This window comes from Dendrobates tinctorius, unplaced genomic scaffold, assembly GCF_039654945.1.
Source record: "Dendrobates tinctorius isolate UK_male_01 unplaced genomic scaffold, ASM3965494v1 ptg000164l, whole genome shotgun sequence".
NCBI lineage: Eukaryota > Metazoa > Chordata > Amphibia > Anura > Dendrobatidae > Dendrobates > Dendrobates tinctorius.
Genome location: NW_027361831.1, coordinates 8668481 through 8694761, shown reverse-complemented (window position 1 = coordinate 8694761; position 26281 = coordinate 8668481). Strand labels below are relative to the sequence as shown.

The following is a 26281-nucleotide window of genomic DNA, read 5'->3' as shown; positions in this document are numbered from 1 at the left end:
TATGGGGGAAACCCGTTGAGATGGAGATATAGAAGCCCTTCTGAAGTGGTATCATCTTAAGATGAGTAATATGATTCTGGCTTTCCTTTATCAAAATTGATTTTATATTATCAGATCTCACTATTGAGGCCTTTCTCACACCGCATTGAGGATTGCTATAACTGATTATTTTGTACCATCAATTCATTGTAAATGTAGATATCTTGTATACTACAGATTATCAATGTTCCAGTTGGGTAGTGCAAAACTAATGTACATGTACCATGTGTATCTCAGTATAGCACCTGTACAGTTCTTTGTTATTTTTGCCATCCTAGATATCTGACCAGTTATTTTTAATTGGTCGTTTTCCCAGGGATCTCCCCAATACTACAGGTGCATCTCACAAAATTAGAATATCATAAAGTTAATTTATTTCAGTTCTTCAATACAAAAAGTGAAACTTGTACAGTATATTATATAGAGTCATTACAGAGTGATCAATTTCAATATGAAAAAAATGTTTCAGGTCACCCCTTAGCATCCTCCGGGTAGCAGGAACCACACCGTCGCACGGAGCCGCCCTGGCCTAGCAGATACAAGTCCAAACACACAGTAATCTCCAGCGATCTCAGGCAGGAAGGTAGTTATAAAAAATATTCCTTTATTTCTTTTCGTTAAAAGAACATGTTACAGGTAGTGGATACCCCAGTGGATGGTAAAAAATCTAACGCGCTTCAACTCAAAAGAGTCAATCCATGATTAAGACTCTTTTGAGTTGAAACGCGTTGGCTTTTTAACCATCCACTGGGGTATCCACTACCTGTAACATGTTCTTTTAACAAAAAGAAATAAAGGAATATTTTTAACTACCTTCCTGCCTGAGATCGCTGGTGATTACTGTGTGTTTGATCTATTTCAAGTGTTTAATTCTGTTAATGTTGATGATCATGGCTTACAGTCAATAAAAACCCAAATGTCATTATCTCAGTAAATTAGAATACCTTAAAACACCAGCTTGAAAAATTATTTTAAAATCCGAAATGTTGGCCTACTGCAATGTATGTTCAGTAAATGCACTCAATAGTTTGTCAGGGCTCTTTTTGCATCAATTACTGCATCAATGCAGTGTGGCATGGAGGCGATCAGCCTGTGGCACTGCTGAGGTGTTATGGAAGCCCAGGTTGCTTTGATAACAGCCTTCAGCCCGTCTGCATTGTTGGGTCTCGTGTTATGAACTCATTTTCTGCTCCACCAGTTGAGAGTTCTCCTTCCGTTCTCCCTCTGGTGGTGACAGGAGGTAGTGAGGTTGGTTTAAGTGGTAGTGATCTGCCACCTGATGAGGAGGATAACAATTGGATCTCTGGAGTATCAGACTGGATATAAGACAGCCGACGCCCTATCCTGGTGTTGGTGATTCAGTCTGCTTCTCAGGTCTTGGACTTCAGCTCTCTTCTAGTCTTCTCAAGTTAAGTTTGTTTTTTGCTAATGTTCACACTTGCGCTTGTTGGTCAATTCAGTTTCATGTGTGATCAGCCTGCCCCTGCTGGGGCTATGCTGAATTTCCACTCCTATTTATCTGTATTTGCCAATCTGCCTTTTTTGTCCCTTATTAGATTGGTCTCTTTTTGCTCTGTCTCAGAATATTTCAGAGTGCTGATATAGTGGGAGAAGTCTAGCGACTTCAGGGTTAATTTTGCTATCAGAAGTGTTGGACATTATTTTGGTAGGTTTTTTTTGGCAGATTGCAGACAGTGGCTTTCCTTTCCTGTCCTTTCTAGTTAGTCGGGCCCCATCGTTTGCTCAGCCTATTTTCCTGCCTTTGTTTGTATTTTTATCTTGTTTCACCGTCAATACATGTGGGGGGCTGTCTTTCCTTTGGGGTCTGCTCTGGGGCAGTTAGTTTTCCTCTTTTCCTGCTTTAGGCTTATGTAGCTCTCCGGTTGTGACGAGGCGTCTAGGACCATCGTAGGAACGCTCCACGACTGCTGCTAGTTGTGTGGTTAAGATCAGGGATCTGCAATCTGCATAGTTACCAACTTCTCTGGCTGTCTGAGACTTAGCTTGTTGTTTTTTTTCCTCCTCGGTGACCCATTCATAACAGAATCACCAGCCATACCGCAGATTCTAGGGTACTCAAAAGCAGGAAGAATTGTTAAAGAAAAAGAAAAAAAAGTGTCAGAATTTTTTTTTTTATCTATATTTTTTCCTCTTTTTCTCTGGGGCCGTAGGAGGATTTTTTTTTTGTTCTCTCCTAATGGAGATTAATCAACTGTCTGATCATGTGGAGCAACTTGCTGCTGAAGTACAGGGAATTTCCACCTACCTTATTCAGTCACATGCTGCTGAACCCAAGATTCCTACTCCTGATGTGTTTTCTGGGGATCTGTCTACATTTCTAAATTTTAAGAATAATTGTAAATTATTTCTTGCTTTGAAGCCTAACTCATCGGGGAGCTCTGTGCAGCAGGTTAAAATTGTCATCTCCTTGCTGCACGGTGATCCCCAAGATTGGGCTTTTTCTCTGACATCTGAAAATCCTATTCTGACTAATGTGGATGCATTTTTTCAGGCCTTGGGGTTGTTGTATGATGAACCGAATGCCGTTGATCAAGCTGAGAGAACCCTGTTGGCATTAGACCAGGGTCAGGATCCTGCAGAGTTGTACTGTCAAAAACTCCAAAAGTGGGCGGTCCTTACTACATGGAATGATAGTGCATTGGCAGCTCTCTTTCGGAAAGGTTTGTCAGAGACCGTAAAAGATGTTATGGTGGGATTTCCTGTTCCCTCTGGTCTGGATGGCTCTATGTCATTAGCCATTCAAGTTGATCGGCGTTTACGTGAACGTAAAACTACACGGGAGGCGCTGCCACCTTTTGAACAAATGTCTGAACCTATGCAATGTGATGGGGTTTTGTCTAGGCGCAACGTCGGGAGTTTAGAAGGCGTAATAAACTGTGTTTTTTCTGTGGAGACGCCTCTCATACTATTTCTGTCTGCCCTAAACGAGAGAAACGTTTTGCACACACATTTGCTGTGGGCAGTATACAACCTAAGTTCATTTTGGCAATTACTCTGATCTGCTCCTTGTCCACATTTTCCACTAAGGCTTTTGTGGATTCAGGAGCAGCTCTGAATCTGATGGATTTGGACTTTGCTAAACGTTGTGGTTTGTCCATGACGCCTCTGCAGACGCCTATTCCTTTGAGGGGTATTGATGCCACTCCTTTGGCGGAGAATAAACCTCAGTTTTGGACCCAGGTGATAATGCGAGTTGCCCCAGACCACCAAGAAAATTGTAAATTTTTGGTGCTGCATAATTTGCATGATTCTATTGTTCTGGGGTTCCCCTGGTTACAAACTCATAACCCAGTTTTGGATTGGAAATCTGTGTCTGTGGTGAGTTGGGGTTGTCAGTGTGTTCTTAGGGACGCTCCTGTTTTCTCCACCTCTCCTCAGTCTCATGATATTCCTGATTATCTGGCTGATTTCTCTGATGTATTTAGTGAGAGTAAGTCTGCGTCTTTTCTCCTCATAGGAGTTATGACTGTGCAATTGAGTTGATGCCTGGGTGTAAATTTCCCAAGGGTCGGCTTTTCAACTTATCTGTACCCGAACATGATGCTATGCGATCCTATATTAAGGAGTCGTTGGAGAAGGGTCATATAAGACCATCCTCGTCACCTTTAGGCGCTGGGTTTTTTTTGTGGCCAAGAAAGATGGTTCATTAAGACCGTGTATTGATTATCGTTCCCTTAACAAGATAACGGTTAAATATCAGTACCCGTTACCTCTGATGTCTGATTTATTCTCCAGAGTTAAGAGTGCCTGCTGGTTTACTAAGCTTGACCTCAGGGGGGGTGTGTAATCTTATTCGCATCAAGCACGGGGATGAATGGAAGACGGCGTTTATTACTCCGGAGGGACATTTTGAGTACCTGGTGATGCCTTTTGGGCTCTCGAATGCCCCTTCTGTCTTCCAGTCCTTTATGAATTATATTTTCCGAGACTTTGTGGATAAGCTTTTGATCATCTATCTGGATGATATTTTGATCTTTTCTAGTGATTGGGATTTCCATGTGGAACATGTCCGGACTGTGTTCCGGATTTTGAGGGAGAATTCCCTGTTTGTAAAGGGATCGAAGTGCCTCTTTGGTGTACAGAGGATTTCATTTTTGGGATTTATCTTGTCTCCATCGACTATTGAAATGGACCCGGCCAAGGTACAGGCCATTTATTATTGGGTTGAGCCTACTTCTTTGAAGGCTCTCCAGAAGTTTTTGGGTTTTTCTAATTTCTGTCGTAAATTTATAGGTAATTTTTCTAGTATTGTCAAACCACTGACTGACCTGACCAAGAAGGGAGCTGATGTGCTGAATTGGTCTCCTGAGGCTGTCTCAGCATTTCAGGAGCTTAAGTGGAGATTTACTTCAGCTCCAGTTTTACGGCAACCTGATGTCTCACTTCCATTTCAAGTGGAGGTAGACACTTCTGAGATTGGTGCAGGAGCTGTTTCGTCCCAAAAAGACCCTGTGACTTCTAAGATGAATCCCTGTGCCTTCTTTTCTCGAAAGTTTTCTCCATCTGAACGTAACTATGACGTGGGGAATCGGGAATTGTTGGCCATGAAATGGGCATTTGAGGAGTGAAGACATTGGTTGGAGGGAGCTAGACATCAACTTGTGGTCCTCACCGATCACAAGAATCTGATTTATCTGAAGTCGGCCAAACGCTTGAATCCTAGACAGGCTAGATGGGCCTTGTTTTTCACGCGTTTTAATTTTGTGGTCTCTTTTCTTCCGGGCACTAAGAATGTTAAGGCAGATGCCCTTTCTAGGAGTTTCTTTGCTGATTCTCTTAATGTGACCGAGCCTACTACTATCCTAGGTGAGGTGGTAGTTCTTTTTGCCATTTCACCCGATTTGAGACGCGCCCTGGAGGAATTTCAGGAGGATAAACCTAAGCATTGCCCTATGGGAAGATTGTATGTTCCTGACCAGTGGAGAAAGAGAGTGATGTCTGAAATCCATTGCTCCGCATTGGCTGGTCATCCAGGTATTTTTGGTACCAGAGGTTTGGTGAGTTGGTCGTTTTGGTGGCCTGCCTTATCTCGTGATGTCAGGAGTTTTGTACAGTCCTGTGGGACTTGTTCTCGGTCTAAACCCTGTTCTCGTTCTAGTGGGTTGGTGATGCCCCTGCCGGTGCCCAAGAGGCCATGGACCCATATCTCAATGGATTTTATTTCTGATCTTCCTGTCTCTCAGAGAATGACTGTTATCTGGGTGATTTGTGATAGATTTTCGAAGATGGTCCATCTTGTACCACTCCCAAAGTTGCCATCTTCCGCTGAGTTGGTACCCTTGTTTTTACAACAGGTGGTTCGGTTACACGGGATTGCTGAGAACATTGTGTCCGATAGAGGGGTCCAGTTTGTTTCCAGATTCTGGAAAGCCTTTTGTTCCAATCTGGGAATTCAGTTATCCTTCTCTTCCGCGTTTCATCCCCAGACCAATGGGCAGACTGAGAGAACAAACCAGACCCTGGAGTCTTATTTAAGATGTTTTATATCTGCTGATCAAGATGATTGGGTCTCATTTTTGCCCTTGGCCGAATTTGCGCTGAACAATAGAGCTAGTTCTGCCACTTTGATGTCACCCTTTTTCTGTAATTTTGGGTTTCATCCTCGATTCTCTTCAGGGCAAGTGGAATCTTTGTCCTGCCCAGGTGTGGACACTGTGGTTGTGAGAATGCAGCAGATATGGGACCAAGTGGTGGATAAGCTGTCACTCTCTCAGGAAAAGGCCCAGCGTTTTTCCAACCGGCATAGGGCCATTGGTCCCCGGTTTAAAGTGGGTGATATGGTTTGGTTGTCATCTAATAATATTCCTATGAAGGTTGCATCTCCAAAATTTAAGCCAAGATTTATTGGACATTATAAGATTTTGGAGATTCTTAATCCTGTTTCTTTTCGATTGGCTCTTCCAGTTACGTTCAAAATCCATAACATATTTCACAAGTCACTGTTGAAGAGGTTTGTTGAGCCAGTAGTTCCTGTGGCGGCACCTCCTGACCCTGTATTGGTTAAAGGCAATGTGGAATATGAGGTAGAGAAAATATTGGATTCTCGTTTGGTTAGACAGAGACTCCAGTATTTGGTCAAATGGAAGGGTTATGGCCAGGAGGATAATTCTTGGGTCTCTGCCTCTGATATTCATGCCAATAAATTGGTTCGTGCTTTTCACCGGGCCCATCCTGATCGGCCTGGTGGCATGGATGAGGGTTCGGTGACCCCTCCTCAAGGTGGGGGTACTGTTATGAACTCATTTTCTGCTCCACCAGTTGAGAGTTCTCCTTCCGTTCTCCCTCTGGTGGTGACAGGAGGTAGTGAGGTTGGTTTAAGTGGTAGTGATCTGCCACCTGATGAGGAGGATAACGATTGGATCTCTGGAGTATCAGACTGGACATAAGACAGCCGACGCCCTATCCTGGCGCTGGTGATTCAGTCTGCTTCTCAGGTCTTGGACTTCAGCTCTCTTCCAGTCTTCCCAAGTTAAGTTTGTTTTTTTGCTAATGTTCACACTTGCGCTTGTTGGTCAATTCAGTTTCTTGTGTGATCAGCCTGCCCCTGCTGGGGCTATGCTGAATTTCCACTCCTATTTATCTGTATTTGCCAATCTGCTTTTTTTGTCCCTTATTAGATTGGCCTCTTTTTGCTCTGTCTCGGAATATTTCAGAGTGCTGATATAGTGGGAGAAGTCTATTGACTTCAGGGTTAATTTTGCTATCAGAAGTGTTGGACATTATTTTGGTAGGTTTTTTTTGGCAGATTGCAGACAGTGGCTTTCCTTTCCTGTCCTTTCTAGTTAGTCGGGCCCCATCGTTTGCTCAGCCTATTTTCCTGCCTTTGTTTGTATTTTTATCTTGTTTCACCGTCAATACATGTGGGGGGCTGTCTTTCCTTTGGGGTCTGCTCTGGGGCAGTTAGTTTTCCTCTTTTCCTGCTTTAGGCTTATGTAGCTCTCCGGTTGTGACGAGGCGTCTAGGACCATCGTAGGAACGCTCCACGACTGCTGCTAGTTGTGTGGTTAAGATCAGGGATCTGCAATCTGCATAGTTACCAACTTCTCTGGCTGTCTGAGACTTAGCTTGTTGTTTTTTTTCCTCCTCGGTGACCCATTCATAACAGAATCACCAGCCATACCGCAGATTCTAGGGTACTCAAAAGCAGGAAGAATTGTTAAAGAAAAAGAAAAAAAAGTGTCAGAATTTTTTTTTTTATCTATATTTTTTCCTCTTTTTCTCTGGGGCCGTAGGAGGATTTTTTTTTTGTTCTCTCCTAATGGAGATTAATCAACTGTCTGATCATGTGGAGCAACTTGCTGCTGAAGTACAGGGAATTTCCACCTACCTTATTCAGTCACATGCTGCTGAACCCAAGATTCCTACTCCTGATGTGTTTTCTGGGGATCTGTCTACATTTCTAAATTTTAAGAATAATTGTAAATTATTTCTTGCTTTGAAGCCTAACTCATCGGGGAGCTCTGTGCAGCAGGTTAAAATTGTCATCTCCTTGCTGCACGGTGATCCCCAAGATTGGGCTTTTTCTCTGACATCTGAAAATCCTATTCTGACTAATGTGGATGCATTTTTTCAGGCCTTGGGGTTGTTGTATGATGAACCGAATGCCGTTGATCAAGCTGAGAGAACCCTGTTGGCATTAGACCAGGGTCAGGATCCTGCAGAGTTGTACTGTCAAAAACTCCAAAAGTGGGCGGTCCTTACTACATGGAATGATAGTGCATTGGCAGCTCTCTTTCGGAAAGGTTTGTCAGAGACCGTAAAAGATGTTATGGTGGGATTTCCTGTTCCCTCTGGTCTGGATGGCTCTATGTCATTAGCCATTCAAGTTGATCGGCGTTTACGTGAACGTAAAACTACACGGGAGGCGCTGCCACCTTTTGAACAAATGTCTGAACCTATGCAATGTGATGGGGTTTTGTCTAGGCGCAACGTCGGGAGTTTAGAAGGCGTAATAAACTGTGTTTTTTCTGTGGAGACGCCTCTCATACTATTTCTGTCTGCCCTAAACGAGAGAAACGTTTTGCACACACATTTGCTGTGGGCAGTATACAACCTAAGTTCATTTTGGCAATTACTCTGATCTGCTCCTTGTCCACATTTTCCACTAAGGCTTTTGTGGATTCAGGAGCAGCTCTGAATCTGATGGATTTGGACTTTGCTAAACGTTGTGGTTTGTCCATGACGCCTCTGCAGACGCCTATTCCTTTGAGGGGTATTGATGCCACTCCTTTGGCGGAGAATAAACCTCAGTTTTGGACCCAGGTGATAATGCGAGTTGCCCCAGACCACCAAGAAAATTGTAAATTTTTGGTGCTGCATAATTTGCATGATTCTATTGTTCTGGGGTTCCCCTGGTTACAAACTCATAACCCAGTTTTGGATTGGAAATCTGTGTCTGTGGTGAGTTGGGGTTGTCAGTGTGTTCTTAGGGACGCTCCTGTTTTCTCCACCTCTCCTCAGTCTCATGATATTCCTGATTATCTGGCTGATTTCTCTGATGTATTTAGTGAGAGTAAGTCTGCGTCTTTTCTCCTCATAGGAGTTATGACTGTGCAATTGAGTTGATGCCTGGGTGTAAATTTCCCAAGGGTCGGCTTTTCAACTTATCTGTACCCGAACATGATGCTATGCGATCCTATATTAAGGAGTCGTTGGAGAAGGGTCATATAAGACCATCCTCGTCACCTTTAGGCGCTGGGTTTTTTTTGTGGCCAAGAAAGATGGTTCATTAAGACCGTGTATTGATTATCGTTCCCTTAACAAGATAACGGTTAAATATCAGTACCCGTTACCTCTGATGTCTGATTTATTCTCCAGAGTTAAGAGTGCCTGCTGGTTTACTAAGCTTGACCTCAGGGGGGTGTGTAATCTTATTCGCATCAAGCACGGGGATGAATGGAAGACGGCGTTTATTACTCCGGAGGGACATTTTGAGTACCTGGTGATGCCTTTTGGGCTCTCGAATGCCCCTTCTGTCTTCCAGTCCTTTATGAATTATATTTTCCGAGACTTTGTGGATAAGCTTTTGATCATCTATCTGGATGATATTTTGATCTTTTCTAGTGATTGGGATTTCCATGTGGAACATGTCCGGACTGTGTTCCGGATTTTGAGGGAGAATTCCCTGTTTGTAAAGGGATCGAAGTGCCTCTTTGGTGTACAGAGGATTTCATTTTTGGGATTTATCTTGTCTCCATCGACTATTGAAATGGACCCGGCCAAGGTACAGGCCATTTATTATTGGGTTGAGCCTACTTCTTTGAAGGCTCTCCAGAAGTTTTTGGGTTTTTCTAATTTCTGTCGTAAATTTATAGGTAATTTTTCTAGTATTGTCAAACCACTGACTGACCTGACCAAGAAGGGAGCTGATGTGCTGAATTGGTCTCCTGAGGCTGTCTCAGCATTTCAGGAGCTTAAGTGGAGATTTACTTCAGCTCCAGTTTTACGGCAACCTGATGTCTCACTTCCATTTCAAGTGGAGGTAGACACTTCTGAGATTGGTGCAGGAGCTGTTTCGTCCCAAAAAGACCCTGTGACTTCTAAGATGAATCCCTGTGCCTTCTTTTCTCGAAAGTTTTCTCCATCTGAACGTAACTATGACGTGGGGAATCGGGAATTGTTGGCCATGAAATGGGCATTTGAGGAGTGAAGACATTGGTTGGAGGGAGCTAGACATCAACTTGTGGTCCTCACCGATCACAAGAATCTGATTTATCTGAAGTCGGCCAAACGCTTGAATCCTAGACAGGCTAGATGGGCCTTGTTTTTCACGCGTTTTAATTTTGTGGTCTCTTTTCTTCCGGGCACTAAGAATGTTAAGGCAGATGCCCTTTCTAGGAGTTTCTTTGCTGATTCTCTTAATGTGACCGAGCCTACTACTATCCTAGGTGAGGTGGTAGTTCTTTTTGCCATTTCACCCGATTTGAGACGCGCCCTGGAGGAATTTCAGGAGGATAAACCTAAGCATTGCCCTATGGGAAGATTGTATGTTCCTGACCAGTGGAGAAAGAGAGTGATGTCTGAAATCCATTGCTCCGCATTGGCTGGTCATCCAGGTATTTTTGGTACCAGAGGTTTGGTGAGTTGGTCGTTTTGGTGGCCTGCCTTATCTCGTGATGTCAGGAGTTTTGTACAGTCCTGTGGGACTTGTTCTCGGTCTAAACCCTGTTCTCGTTCTAGTGGGTTGGTGATGCCCCTGCCGGTGCCCAAGAGGCCATGGACCCATATCTCAATGGATTTTATTTCTGATCTTCCTGTCTCTCAGAGAATGACTGTTATCTGGGTGATTTGTGATAGATTTTCGAAGATGGTCCATCTTGTACCACTCCCAAAGTTGCCATCTTCCGCTGAGTTGGTACCCTTGTTTTTACAACAGGTGGTTCGGTTACACGGGATTGCTGAGAACATTGTGTCCGATAGAGGGGTCCAGTTTGTTTCCAGATTCTGGAAAGCCTTTTGTTCCAATCTGGGAATTCAGTTATCCTTCTCTTCCGCGTTTCATCCCCAGACCAATGGGCAGACTGAGAGAACAAACCAGACCCTGGAGTCTTATTTAAGATGTTTTATATCTGCTGATCAAGATGATTGGGTCTCATTTTTGCCCTTGGCCGAATTTGCGCTGAACAATAGAGCTAGTTCTGCCACTTTGATGTCACCCTTTTTCTGTAATTTTGGGTTTCATCCTCGATTCTCTTCAGGGCAAGTGGAATCTTTGTCCTGCCCAGGTGTGGACACTGTGGTTGTGAGAATGCAGCAGATATGGGACCAAGTGGTGGATAAGCTGTCACTCTCTCAGGAAAAGGCCCAGCGTTTTTCCAACCGGCATAGGGCCATTGGTCCCCGGTTTAAAGTGGGTGATATGGTTTGGTTGTCATCTAATAATATTCCTATGAAGGTTGCATCTCCAAAATTTAAGCCAAGATTTATTGGACATTATAAGATTTTGGAGATTCTTAATCCTGTTTCTTTTCGATTGGCTCTTCCAGTTACGTTCAAAATCCATAACATATTTCACAAGTCACTGTTGAAGAGGTTTGTTGAGCCAGTAGTTCCTGTGGCGGCACCTCCTGACCCTGTATTGGTTAAAGGCAATGTGGAATATGAGGTAGAGAAAATATTGGATTCTCGTTTGGTTAGACAGAGACTCCAGTATTTGGTCAAATGGAAGGGTTATGGCCAGGAGGATAATTCTTGGGTCTCTGCCTCTGATATTCATGCCAATAAATTGGTTCGTGCTTTTCACCGGGCCCATCCTGATCGGCCTGGTGGCATGGATGAGGGTTCGGTGACCCCTCCTCAAGGTGGGGGTACTGTTATGAACTCATTTTCTGCTCCACCAGTTGAGAGTTCTCCTTCCGTTCTCCCTCTGGTGGTGACAGGAGGTAGTGAGGTTGGTTTAAGTGGTAGTGATCTGCCACCTGATGAGGAGGATAACGATTGGATCTCTGGAGTATCAGACTGGACATAAGACAGCCGACGCCCTATCCTGGCGCTGGTGATTCAGTCTGCTTCTCAGGTCTTGGACTTCAGCTCTCTTCCAGTCTTCCCAAGTTAAGTTTGTTTTTTTGCTAATGTTCACACTTGCGCTTGTTGGTCAATTCAGTTTCTTGTGTGATCAGCCTGCCCCTGCTGGGGCTATGCTGAATTTCCACTCCTATTTATCTGTATTTGCCAATCTGCTTTTTTTGTCCCTTATTAGATTGGCCTCTTTTTGCTCTGTCTCGGAATATTTCAGAGTGCTGATATAGTGGGAGAAGTCTATTGACTTCAGGGTTAATTTTGCTATCAGAAGTGTTGGACATTATTTTGGTAGTTTTTTTTGGGCAGATTGCAGACAGTGGCTTTCCTTTCCTGTCCTTTCTAGTTAGTCGGGCCCCATCGTTTGCTCAGCCTATTTTCCTGCCTTTGTTTGTATTTTTATCTTGTTTTACCATCAATACATGTGGGGGGCTGTCTTTCCTTTGGGGTCTGCTCTGGGGCAGTTAGTTTTCCTCTTTTCCTGCTTTAGGCTTATGTAGCTCTCCGGTTGTGACGAGGCATCTAGGACCATCGTAGGAACGTCCACGACTGCTGCTAGTTGTGTGGTTAAGATCAGGGATCTGCAATCTGCATAGTTACCAACTTTTCTGGTTTTCTGAGACTTAGCTTGTTGTTTTTTTTCCTCTTCGGTGACCCATTCATAACAGTCTCGTGTCTCTCATCTTCCTCTTGACAATACCCCATAGATTCTCTATAGGGTTAAGGTCAGGCAAGTTTGCTGGCCAATGAAACAGTGATACTGTTGTTTTTAAACCAGGAATAGGTACTTTTGGCAGTGCAGTGAGGTGCCCAAGTCCTGCTAGAGAATGAGATTTCCAGCCCCAAAAGGCTAGTCGGCAGAGGGACTCATTAAGTGCTCTAAAATTTCCTGGTAGACGGCTGCGCAGATTTTGGTCTTGATAAATCACAGTGGACCTACACCAGCAGATGACATGGCTCCCCAAACCATCACTGACTATGGAAACTTCACATTAGACATCAAGCAGCTTGGATTGTCTGTCTCTCCACTCTTCCTCCAGACTCTGGGACCTTGATTTCCAAGGTCTTGTGTGAAGTATCCACAAACAATGACAGGTTATGGAACACATGTCATCTGCTGGTGTAGGTCTACTGTGTTTTAAAATTCCTGCACTACTGTTCTGCTGAAATGTGAAGGATAGTACTGTACATGTAAAGTGCAGCCAGCCCTTGGTGGGTATCTACACAGGGATTGCAGCACTTACTCTTTCCTAGATGAGTGAGGCTTGCATCCCAGTCATCCTGTACTGAAGCAGTCCTCGTGGAGCAGGCGATATGTGGGAGCGTCCTCTCATTGCCATGCCTCCCCTGGTGCTAGAAATTATACAAAAAAAGGCGTGCTCTGGCCGGAAGGGATGTGGGGAGCGTGGTAGTGGTGACGTCAACAATCCTATTTAATGGGCTTGTAGATGGGCCAAAAAACAACGCGTTTCGAAGGATGCAGACCTTCATCAGGTATAAGGAACAGCGGAACGCACTAAATAAAAATAATAATAAAGTGCGTTCGCAGCTCGGGGTCCACTATGCAGTAGATGATATGACTGCTGCTAAGTGGTGGCAGGCAAGCCATATGCCGGAAATGTGCACGTGGGTTAAACGTCACCCAGGTGCGCAGAACAATCTCTGTTAAGTCACAGAGGTGCCAACAAAGACAAATACAATAAGTCTGAGCCTGTTAGAGTCACAGTACTCAGAGTAAATGCACACACAGTATCTGGTCACAGGAGCAGAGCCAAAGACAGCGTAAGTGCGTCCGTCTAGACCAACCGTGCGTGCAACGTCGCAACTGCGGACTCTAAGGAGGGCTGCAACTGCAGCGCGGCCTAGGACACTGCTAGACGACAAAGATAGTACGCAAGCGCAATGTCAGATGCTAGCAACTGTGGATGATGTAGTAGTGGCGCGCTGGCGTTGACTCTAAGCTTAGTTCCTGTCCACAAACGTAATATCAGAGGGAAGGGGTTTCAAATGAGTCATTCACCAGAATCATACATTCATCATCATTCACACAGTAGCAACAAGAGACTATACTAGCGCATGGCGGAACGGCCATGCGCGCTTTTTATAGCAGCCGGGACCTTCCGGAAGCTTCCAGATCTCCGAGATGGACCAATGAGATCTGGAGCAGGACCTGAGCACATGACTCCCGATCTCCAAGGGGAAATCGTCTCATGAGCATGCTCAGTAGGACAGAGGGGCTTAGCCTGTGGAGAGATTTGCTGCAAGGCAATCTCCTCTACAGTAGATAAATGGCAAGAGACCGCAGAATGTAAGGGTCTGGATTCCTGCAGAGCAGACGAAGAAACCTGATGCCTAAAATTACCCCCCCTCCTCCCTGAGCCTTCCAATCCACCACCTTGTGCCCATCAGGGGCATAGGCCTCAGACCCGTGCGAAGGCAAGTCTGATGTCCCGGTAGGTGACACGAAAAACGGGACATGTGGAAGGCATCAGAGGCGACAAGGTCGCCAGGTTTGAGAAGGGACGCGTGGGAGACAAAATCGCCAGGAGCAGAAGCTAAAGTGGAATGCCGCAGTGTGTCGGCTGGCGTCTCCACTCTCTGTTTAAGGAAGCTATTCCGAGCACAAAAGGCGCAGGCCCGAATATACTTTTTAATGTCCTGAGCCCTGTGCGGTCACCAATACGACCCCGCCAGGAGTTTTGTGGTCTGCATGTAGCCACAGTGACCACCCCTCCTGGAGGCGTGTGCCCACACAAGAACCCTCGGCCGAAGGCGGGGAGGGACAAAGGTCTTGCCCGGCGGCACAGAGTTTGGCCATTGTGGGGCACTGTTGTCCTGAGAAACAGCGTGTTGACAATGGTAACCACAAATGGAGTTTTGTGCCGGACGCGCCTCGAGAACGGCGCGAGACACCTCCATGGGCTCTGGGAGTGGAGTCTCTGGCTCGGGTGGTTCCAAAGGCTCAAAAAAGTAGGGAGCCGAGGTAAACTTCCGTTTGGATTGAGCACGCTCCAGGCCTCGCTCCCAAAAACAGAGATCAATGCCGGTGGAAATGGCAATCAGCTCTTCCAAACTTGCAGGAACCTCTCTGGTAGAGAGAGTATCCTTAACATGCTCTGCCAAACCTCTTCAAAACACAGGGATGAGGACTTTGTCAAACCACTCCAGCTCGGAAGCCAGTGTCCGAAAACGAACGGCATACTGACTAACCGAGGTGGATCCCTGAGTTAATGCAAGTAGCTGAAGAGAGGTGTCGTGCGTGACCCATGGTCCCAGGAAGACCTGCTTAATAGCTGTTAAAAACTGAGCAGCGGTCCGAACCTCTACGTCACCACTCTCCCATAGTGGCATAGCCCACTCCAACGCCTTGCCCGACAGAAGGGAAACAATAAGCCCCACCTTGGCCCGTTCCGTAGGGAATTGCGCAGCCAGTAACTCCAGCTGGATAGAACACTGACTGATGAAACCCCTACTGGAGGCGTCATCGCCAGAAAATTTATCGGGCAACGGGAGGCGGGTAACTGTCGGCGCGTGGGAGGACGTGGACATACATGAAACCGTGTCTGCGATTGCCTGTACAGCAGCCTCAGTGGATTTTGCAGCTGAGATAGCACTCTCAAGAGTAGCCAACCGGCCCTCCAGCTGCCGAATATACTGTAAGAGTTGCTGCTGTTCTGCCATCACTAGCCAGACCCTGGCGCTAGTATAATGTTAGGAACTGGGGAACGCACTAAATAAAAATAATAATAAAGTGCGTTCGCTGCTCGGGGTCCACCGTGCGGTAGATGATATGACTGCTGCTAAGTGGTGGCAGGCAAGCAATATGGCGGAAATGCGCACGTGGGTTAAACGTCACCCAGGTGCGCAGAGCAATCTGTTAAGTCACAGAGGTGCCAACAAAGACAAATACAATAAGGCTGAGCCTGTTAGAGTCACAGTACTCAGAGTAAATGCACACACGTTATCTGGTCACAGTAGCAGAGCCAAAGACAGCGGAACTGCGTCCGTCTAGACCTACCGTGCGTGCGACGTCGCAACTGCAGACGCCAAGGAGTGCTGCAACTGCAGCGCGGTGTAGGACACTGCCGCTAGACGACAAAGCTAGTACGCAAGCGCAATGCCGGACGCTAGCAACTGTGGATGATGCAGTAGTGGCACGCTGGCGTTGACTCTAAGCTTAGTCCCTGTCCACAAACGTACTATCAGAGGGAAGGGGTTTCAAAGGAGTCATTCACCAGAATCATACATTCATCATCATTCACACAGTAGCAACTAGAGACTATACTAGCGCATGGCGGAATGACTCCCGATCTCCAAGGGGAAATCGTCTCATGAGCATGCTCAGTAGGAGGACAGAGGGACTTAGCCCCTGGAGAGATTTGCTGCAAGGCAATCTCCTCTGCGGTAGAAAAACAGCAAGAGACCTTAGAATGTAAGGGTCTGGATTCCGGCAGAGCAGACGCAGAAACCTGACGCCTAACATCAGGGTATGGTCCACCTGATTGAACAGTCTATATATACCTCTGCATACCCACCACCGCTAGGCACAAGTGACAGATGGAAGCCCCCGAGGCGGAATTAAATGCTTTGTATAGTCAATGAATATATGGTGGAGATGGGATAAAGTACATTATCACTTGATGTATGGTGAGAATAGGAATGACAACCATGCTGCAATCCAAATTCACAAATGCTGCTAGAGGCATTATATACATTTATGGTGGATAACCGATTTATTCAGCGTGTGCTTAGTGGTGTGGAGTGAACCACAGAACATTTTTGGCTGTGGAAGTAACATACTGATGTTCTTCTCTGTATTGGAACAATAGTAGTGCCCCCATCCCACCTATTGATAGTGTGCTTCCTGGCCCTACTACTACATCTCAATAATACATATATGATTTCAATCAAAACATGCATATAACATTTTTTTACTTTACTATTAAAAACTTTACAAAATTTTTTTTTTTTTTAAAAGTTTTATTTTTTTTAAATCCAGTAAAATTTGATTAACAACATCCTTTTATTATGAAACAGATTGCTCTAATTTTTTTTAGTTTTTAATTTTTTATTTTTCTAGTTTATGAAGTTTGTATTTGTTTTTTTTTTTTAATTATATATTATTCGTGTTTTTATGTTTTGTATGTACTTTATGTAGCTGTGCCAAAAAGAAATGTCTCTTACAAGGCTATAAGAGACCAACACAATAAATTTAGTTTTGTTTTTTTTTTAATGTTACTTGGTGGATCCCATTTGATTGAAGAGATTTAGGTGCTGAGGGATAGAAATTGTGCGGGGAAGGGATTTATCCAAAAATGTATAACAAGCCATGCTGAGTATATGCGATCTCTCTCTGCATGTATAATGGGACAGTATAATACAGACAAAATCGCTGTCAACCCAGTCAGCATGGGGCATTAACATTAATTACAATTTGTCAATGAAGGCAACTAATCCCTAAATAAAGAGAGTTAAAAATTAACTTTTAATGAGCTATTTAAAGAATAAGAATAAAAGATAAGACAGTCAATGTGTATGAGGGGATATAACCCCATTTTTTCCGCTATGCTCACAATATAGTAACTCCCTATATCCTACACTAGTGAGTATTGATAAGTATTAGCTTGGTGTGGCCGCTATTAACTGCTTTCTAATATTGTTGCCAATAACACAGACTGACTGCAGCTAGTAAAACCTTTACATGTTTTGTCCTGATGAAGAGGTCGTGTGAGACCTTGAAACGCATGGACCTATAAACCTTTACAATAAAATACTATTGATTACACCTTGCCATCGAGCTTCCTTCAGCAGCGCAATGAATGACACCTCCTTCCTGTTCTTCATTTCTCCAACAATGGCAACCTAAAGCCTTTATGAAGGAATTGCTGTTTGAGATGTTCTGTCTCGTTATTGTAATCTTTGCATATCGGTGCAATTTCACCAAATTCATGTGTACTTGGCTTTATGGATGTTGGTAAGCCATGTGCACATTTACATACTTGCTTATGTAGCACCATCATATTCCACAGCGCTTTACAGACATTATCATTGCTGTCCCCAGGGGGGCTCACAGTCTAAATTCCCCATCAGTATTTCTTTGGAATGTGGGAGGAAACCGGAGTACCCGGAGGAAACCCACGCAAACACGGGGAGAACATACAAACTCCTTGCAGATGTAGTCCTTGGTGGGATTTGAACCCAGGACCCCAGCACTGCAAGTGCTAAACACCAAGCCGCCGTGCTGCAGGTCTACAACATAAACACATTAATATATATACACAGCTCTAATATAGGTCCTGGTATCCTCCTATCCTGCTCTGCAGCTGTCGCGTCCGTCTGCGGTTCTGGGCTGCAGACAGACAGCGCCCCGAGTAGCACCGACACCCTTAACCCCTATACAGGGATCTGGATTTACTGCAGAGCCCAGGAAGCGCTGTCTGAACAGGAGCAGAGTGCCAGAGCAGAACGGTCGCAATAGAACAGCAGGAAGGGAGCCAAAAATGGGGTCGGAAACCAGGCGAGCAGTGGAGGTACAGAAACGGCAGGCAGAGGCAGCGTCGAGAGTCCAGGCAGAGGTCAAAAACCGGGAGAGTAGCGGAGGTACAAAATCGTCAGGCAGAGGCAGCGTCGAGAGTCCAGGCAGAGGTCAGCGTCAGTAATCAGGAGAAATGCAAGGTACAAAAACGGCAGGCACAGAGTAGTCAGAAGTTCAGGCTGAGGTCGGAGTTAACGATAGGCAATCACAAGTAACACGTAGGGGAACCAAGAATATATCCGGCGGCTTGCAAGCCCAGTCCCAAGGTATTTGAGGGATCAGGTCGTCCCTCACAGGCTCCCGGGCTGGTGATGTCATCAGGACCGCCCCCAGGACCAGACCTGATGATGATGCACCAGCCCCTTCATGACTGATAGAGGAGCGGAGTCTGCGTCCAGTAGACGCCTGCGCAGAAGCCCTTTCATTGTTGCCGCCCTCACTCGGGCGCGAGCCACGGCGCCTCCTAGTGGTTGAGGGCGGAACAGCAGGCCCCGAGATCGACGACGACATGTCAGTCCGGCGTCTCCTGGTGGCCGAGGCCTGGACAGCAGGCCCCGAGCCCGAGGGCGGCGTGACAGTCCGTCGCCTCCTAGTGGCTGAGGGCGGAACAGCGGGCCCCGAGTCTGACGGCGACGTGACAGTACCCCCCTCTCCAGGAGGGGCCTCCGGACCCTCAAAACCCGGTTTGTCAGGGTGAAGGAGATGAAATCTCCTAATTAATGCCTTGGCATGGATGTTCCTTGAGGGGACCCAGGACCTCTCCTCCGGGCCGTAGCCCTTCCAGTGTATAAGATACTGTATGGAGTTTCTCACAAGGCGGGAGTCAAGGATACCCTGGACTTCATACTCCAAGGACCCTCCGACCGAAACAGGAGGAGGAGGGGACTGGACAGGGTGAATTGGGGAGCGATACAGTTTGAGGAGAGACTTATGGAACACGTTAGGTAATTTAAATGACTGCGGAAGTTTCAAACGGAAGGCTACTGGGTTAACCACTTCTATAATTTCATATGGGCCGATAAATCTGGGACCCAGTTTGGCAGACGGTACTTTCAGTTTGATGTTTTTAGTCGAAAGCCAAACCTTGTCCCCAACCCCCAAGTGCGGCCCCTTGGACCGTCGTTTGTTTGCAGCTGAAGCCTGTCTAACTTGAGCCCCTTTCAAATTCGTATTTACTTCAGAGCATATTGTTTTCAAGCGATGTATGTTTTTCTCTACCCCAGGGAGCTCCGACATCCTAGCCGAGAACGACCCAAAGCGCGGATGCAATCCAAGGTTACAAAAAAAAGGGGTAGTTTTAATGGAGTCCTGGTAGCGATTATTTAAGGCAAACTCAGCTAATGGCAGATGTTCTACCCAATCGGACTGGTGTCCTGACACGTAACAACGGAGGTATTGCTCCAGAGCTTGATTAGCACGTTCGGTTTGCCCATTGGTTTCGGGGTGGTAGGCCGAGGAGAAGGATAACTCAACACCGATGCGTTTACAGAACGCCCTCCAGAATTTTGAGACGAACTGGGTACCTCTGTCGGACACAATATTTGACGGAACACCATGAAGACGTACAATGTGCACAAGGAACAATTTGCTCAAGGTTTCGGAGTTAGGTAAGCCAGACAGGGGAATAAAATGGCACTGTTTGCTGAACCTGTCTACCACCACCCAGATACATGTTTTCCCATCTGAGGTCGGCAGGTCTGTGATGAAGTCCATGGAGATGTGGGTCCATGGACTCTCAGGGGTGGGCAAGGACTGAAGCCAGCCAGCAGGGCGATTATGGGTGGATTTGGCGCGGGCACAGACTTCACATGCTGAAACATAGTTCTTACAGTCCTTGACCACCGTCGGCCACCAAAAGTTCCTAGTTACCAACCTGGTGGTATTATTGAGCCCAGGATGACCTGCCAGAACAGAGTCATGTGACTCTTTAAGAACCTGAAGGCGAAAGGAATTCGGAACAAACAATTTTTGGGGGGGTGTAGTGTCAGGAGCTCGTTCCGGAGACCTACGGATCTCCTCCAGAAGGTCCAAGGAAACTGCCGACACGACGATCCCATTGGCTAATATCGGAACGGGTTCACAGTCTTCGGCTTGTGTGGGGCAAAAACTGCGAGAGAGGGCATCGGCCCTCATATTTTTCGTGCCAGGGCGAAAGGTGATTAAAAAATCGAACCTTGAAAAGAACAAGGCCCACCTGACCTGCCTGGAATTCAGTCTTTTAGCTGACTCCAGGTAGGTCAGGTTTTTGTGGTCTGTAATGACGGTGACTTTGTGTTTGGCGCCTTCGAGAAAGTGACGCCATTCCTCGAAGGCCCATTTGATTGCTAGTAACTCCCGATTCCCAATATCATAGTTCTTCTCTGTGGCAGAGAACTTTCGGGAAAAAAAGCACATGGGCGCAGCTGAGTGAGGGCTGCAGTGCCTTGCGATAGCACTGCTCCCACTCCGACTTCGGAGGCATCCACCTCCACAATAAATGGGCGGTCTAAGTCAGGTTGTACTAAAACCGGGTTGGCCACAAAGCATTCTTTTAACGTAGAAAATGCTTGAATGGCCTCGGGATTCCAGTTGGCCACGTCCGCCCCCTTCCGGGTTAGATCCGTGAGTGGCTTGGCAATCTCAGAAAAACTCCTGATAAACTTACGGTAGTAATTGGCAAATCCCAAAAATCGCTGCAGTGCTTTCAGCGATTTGGGTTGCACCCACGCCTTAATAGGTTGGATCTTGGCAGGATCCATGCGGAACCCCCTACCTGAGACCATGTACCCCAAAAATTGTACCTCCTCAGCGAAAAAGACACATTTCTCCAACTTAGCAAACAAGGAGTTCTCCCGCAGTCTCTGCAGTACTGAACGGACGTGTTGAGCATGTGTCACAGGGTCAGTGGAGTAAATCAAAATGTCATCCAAGTACACAACGACATACACACCACAGATGTCCCTGAAAATATCGTTAACAAAGTGCTGAAACACTGCAGGAGCATTGCTGAGTCCGAAAGGCATTACTAGGTACTCAAAGTGACCAAGAGGTGTATTAAACGCTGTCTTCCACTCATCGCCGTCTCTTATGCGGATTAGATTGTATGCCCCCCGGAGGTCAAGCTTAGTAAACCAACGGGCTCCAATTAGCTGATTAAAAAGATCAGGGATGAGTGGAAGCGGGTACTGGTTCTTTATAGTGATTGCGTTTAATTCCCGGTAGTCAATGCAGGGTCTGAGACCACCATCTTTCTTCTCTACAAAGAAGAACCCAGCTCCAACTGGTGAAATAGATGGTCTAATTAACCCCTTTCTTAAGCTATCCGCTATGTACTCATTCATGGCCTGACGCTCTGGACCAGAGAGATTAAATATTCTCCCTTTTGGAAGACGGGCATCTGGAATTAGGTTTATAGGACAATCATACTCTCTGTGGGGCGGTAGTTTCTCAGACTCTATAACGGAAAAGACATCTCCATAATCCCTGAGAGCAAACGGTATGAAGGAGTGTTTTTTTAGCTTGGTTTGATTTACTGCTACAGACATGCAATTATCCTGGCATTGCAAACTCCAGCGCACCACATCACCCAGGTGCCAGTCAATGACAGGGTTGTGTTGACGTAGCCACGGCATCCCCAAAATGACTGCAGAAGATAGATTGTCCAACACAAAAAAGGAAATAAGCTCAGTATGTAGTGCTCCTACTGACATAGTTATCTTAGCAGTAACAAATTTAACCCCATCCTGAATAATGGATGTGCCATTAATAGCCGTGGTTTTAATTGGAATATTAAGTTTCAGTAGTGGGACACCAAGTTTTTTAGCAGCAAAAGAGTCCATAAAATTCCCTTCAGACCCGCTATCGACATAGGCTTTTAAACACAGAGAATCCTGACCAAAATACAACGAAATAGGTAGTAAAACTTTGGCCGCATCTGCGGGCAATACCTGAGCCTCTGCGCAACCATAGCCAGAGCTGCTCAGAGGCTGATGTTCCCGGGGTACGGACCTCTGACGTTCAGCTTTGTCCCTGGAGTCTCCTAACTGCAGCATGCTCGAGCAGGAAGGTGAGACTGATCCTCCAGGCTGGATACTGAGGCTTAGTAACAGGTGTTTTAGTCCAACAATCAGCTCAGGCAAGAGAGGAAAGGAAAAAAAAATTCAGAGAAACTGTCTTTATATAGGTGTGATATATATATACACACAAGAGACAGTTTTATTTGGGCCGGATATAATGTCGCGTCCGTCTGCGGTTCTGGGCTGCAGACAGACAGCGCCCCGAGTAGCACCGACACCCTTAACCCCTATACAGGGATCTGGATTTACTGCAGAGCCCAGGAAGCGCTGTCTGAACAGGAGCAGAGTGCCAGAGCAGAACGGTCGCAATAGAACAGCAGGAAGGGAGCCAAAAATGGGGTCGGAAACCAGGCGAGCAGTGGAGGTACAGAAACGGCAGGCAGAGGCAGCGTCGAGAGTCCAGGCAGAGGTCAAAAACCGGGAGAGTAGCGGAGGTACAAAATCGTCAGGCAGAGGCAGCGTCGAGAGTCCAGGCAGAGGTCAGCGTCAGTAATCAGGAGAAATGCAAGGTACAAAAACGGCAGGCAACAGAGTAGTCAGAAGATCAGGCTGAGGTCGGAGTTAACGATAGGCAATCACAAGTAACACGTAGGGGAACCAAGAATATATCCGGCGGCTTGCAAGCCCAGTCCCAAGGTACTTGAGGAATCAGGTCGTCCCTCACAGGCTCCCGGGCTGGTGATGTCATCAGGACCGCCCCCAGGACCAGACCTGATGATGATGCACCAGCCCCTTCATGACTGATAGAGGAGCGGAGTCTGCGTCCAGTAGACGCCTGCGCAGAAGCCCTTTCATTGTTGCCGCCCTCACTCGGGCGCGAGCCACGGCGCCTCCTAGTGGTTGAGGGCGGAACAGCAGGCCCCGAGATCGACGACGACATGTCAGTCCGGCGTCTCCTGGTGGCCGAGGCCTGGACAGCAGGCCCCGAGCCCGAGGGCGGCGTGACAGTCCGTCGCCTCCTAGTGGCTGAGGGCGGAACAGCGGGCCCCGAGTCTGACGGCGACGTGACAGCAGCGATCACATACATCAGTGTTGGGGAGGAGGAGAGAACACATCTCACAGTGATCGAGAAGGATTCTGTCTGCTCTATCACAAGAAGCTGCCTTCAGACTATAAGTGGCTATCACTTATTAGCAAGAATTTTTAGTGATAAAAGTGTGCCTAATAGTACAAAAAATACAGTAAATTCTAATGCAATGTCTCTTTTTTTGTTTAATTATATGACTGTTATATGGTTTTTGTACAATTTCTCAATAAAATATATAGCTTCTCCCCTGTGTGAGTTTTCTGGTGAGAAACAAGTGCTACTTTTTGTACAAAACATTTTCCACATTCTGAACATGAAAAAGGCTTCTCCCCTGTGTGAGTTCTGTGATGATTAAGAAGTTCTCATTTACATAAAAAACATTTCTCACATTCTGAACATGAATATGGCTTCTCCACTGTGTGAGTTCTCTGGTGTAAAACAAGGTATTTTTTCGATGCAAAACATTTTCCACATTCTGAGCATGAATATGGCTCCCTTGTGTGAGTTATCTGATGTTCACCAAGACCTGATCTCACTCCATAACATTTTCCACATTCTGAACATGAAAAAGGCTTCTCCCCTGTGTGAGTTCTCTGATGTTGAACAAGTTGTGATCTCACTCTATAACATTTTCCACATACTGAACATGAAAAAGGCTTCTCCCCTGTGTGAGTTCTCTGGTGATTAACAAGAGTACATTTATGTTTAAAACATTTCCCACATTCTGAACATAGATGTGGCCTTTCCCCTGTGTGAGTTCTCTGATGTGTGTTAAGATTTGCTTTCTCTGAAAAACATTTCCCACACTCTGAACATGAATATGGCTTCTCCCCTGTGTGAGTTCTCTGGTGCATAACAAGATCTGATTTCCAGTTAAAACGTTTCCCACATTCTGAACATGAATATTGCTTCTCTCCAGTATGAATTCTCTCATGTCTAACAAGATCTGATTCACAATTAAAAAACCTCCCACATTTGGAACAAGAAAATATTTTTGCCTCTGTGTGAATTTTTTGTTTAACAAAAGATGTTCTGAGTGGAAAATCATTTCTGTATTCTGAATGTGTAATTTGCTTCTTTGCTTTAAGAGAAGTTTGTTTTTTAATGCCTCTTTTCTGATTTTTATTTTCATTAGTAGACTGTAATGAATTAGAAGATAGGACCTGTTTCAAAGAAGGAGATGATAGATCTTTGCTGTGAATAGATGATGGTATATCTGGAGTAATGATCTTCACTTCAAGTGTATCCTGTTTGATCTCAAGGTCATCTGATTTAAAAATTGAAGATGTCAGCTGTCTCTCTAATCTCTTGATACAGTCATCTGCCAAGAATAAAACCAATTATTACTTTTGAATAAAATATTCTTGAAACTTATATTTTTGAACATTTCTTCTCAAAATGTCCATAGAAATCGAAGGTTATGTAGTAAAACTGAATTATTCACTAAGACAATGACAACCCTCGATCTAACAGATGACCTCATTGCATGAACCAGTGAAGCGTGATGATCAACTGTTTGTTCATTCTACTTTACAAATATAAGAATAAAAAGCCACCAAGAAATGTTACATAGGTGAAAATGATGCTAAAAGAAAACAAAAAAAAAAACTTTTCCTGCTCCTGTAAAACAAGAAAAAAAAACATTCAGGTGTCAAAAAGTCACTACTCCTATAGATTAATTCACTGATTGTTAAATTTACAAAATAAAGTTTTCTGTTTTTTAAAAAGTTTTCTGTCTTTTCGTAACACTATGGCTTCTGCAAATGGTGTCTATGATCTCCTCTGGGGTCTGAGCTTGCAATGTCTGCTTTTATCACCAGATGCCGCCATCATTCGCTCTGCAGGTAGCACTCGTGATGGAGGAGACATTGTAACCAGAAGTTCTGGGCACAACAGGCTTGTTCAGTCACTAAGGATAGGGTGGCTAGGACCAGTAGTACCACTCAGGCTAAGTGCACACATACCGGAACTCTCGCGGAAATTACCGCGAGAATTCCGGAATTCCAGTCCGCGGGAAAATCGCATTTTAAATTCCCGTGATTTTCCCGCGGAAAAACTAGCATTTTGCAAGCGTATTTAGCTTGCAAAATGCTAGCGTTTTCCAAGCGATCTGTAGCATCGCTGGGAGAACTGATTGACAGGTTGGTCACACTCGTCAAACATAGTGTTTGATGAGTGTGACCAACTTTTTACTACTGAGGCCGCCTATGCAGCATCAGTAGTAAAAGATAGAATGTAAAAAAAAATAAAAAATGGTTTTATTCTTACCCTCCGACGTCCCGCGCAGCCGTTCCCAGTAATCCTTTGCGAAAATGCCCTCGATGGCGTCCGTTTTCGCGGGATCGCGATGTCTCGCGGTAATTCGCAATGACGTCGCACGAATGACCGCGAGACTTCGCGATCCCGCGAGAACGGACGTCATCGCGGGCATTTTCGCAAAGCACTACTGGGAACGAGAGCGTGAAGAGAAGCGGGAAGGCTGCGCGGGACGTCGGAGGGTGAGAATAACAATATTTTTTTATTTTTAAATTCTTTTTTTTACAGGGATATGGTACCCAAAGCCCGGAGGACAGTCTCCTCTCCTCCGGACCGTGGGTATCATCCGCAATTGTTCTGCTTACTTTCCGCATGGTGTGCACAGCCACATGCGGGAAGTAAGCGGAACAATGCATTCCTATGGGTGCGGGATCGCCGCGATTCCGCAAATTAATGAGCATGCTGCGGTTTTTACCGTGAAGCGATTCCGCCGCGGTAAAAACCGCAGCATTAGAACAGCATTGTGGAATCCCATAGGAATGCATGGGATGCTTATTTTTCGCGTTTTCGCGGCAAAATCGCGCGGTTAAAACCGCCGCGGAAACGCGAAAAAAACGCCACGTGTGAACTCAGCCTTAGTCTGACAGTGTGGGTGTGTGTGCAGCCCAGCTGGAATAATCAGCTCCCTAGTTCAGGTAATTGTAAAGCACCACACCCTACTAAAGATCCAAGCATATTTCCGCAAGCTGCCAGATACAGCATTGTTCTACTCTGGTTCAGTCCTGCATGATCAGCCCCCGACTTGTGTATTTGATCCTTTTGTGACTGTGG

General features: G+C 45.7%; 1 protein-coding gene across 1 annotated transcript in view; it reads right to left on the bottom strand.

Annotated features, from left to right (window-relative positions):
• LOC141053000 (uncharacterized) overlaps positions 1–26281 on the bottom strand; it is a 114755-nt gene that overhangs the window by 71740 nt on the left and 16734 nt on the right. The window contains exons 8-10 of the mRNA XM_073550321.1: positions 24282–24515; positions 23721–24191; positions 23485–23555 (exon numbers count right to left, since the gene is read on the bottom strand). Of these exons, the coding sequence (XP_073406422.1) occupies positions 23485–23555; positions 23721–24191; positions 24282–24515 (776 nt within the window). The remainder of the gene's footprint in view (positions 1–23484; positions 23556–23720; positions 24192–24281; positions 24516–26281) is intronic.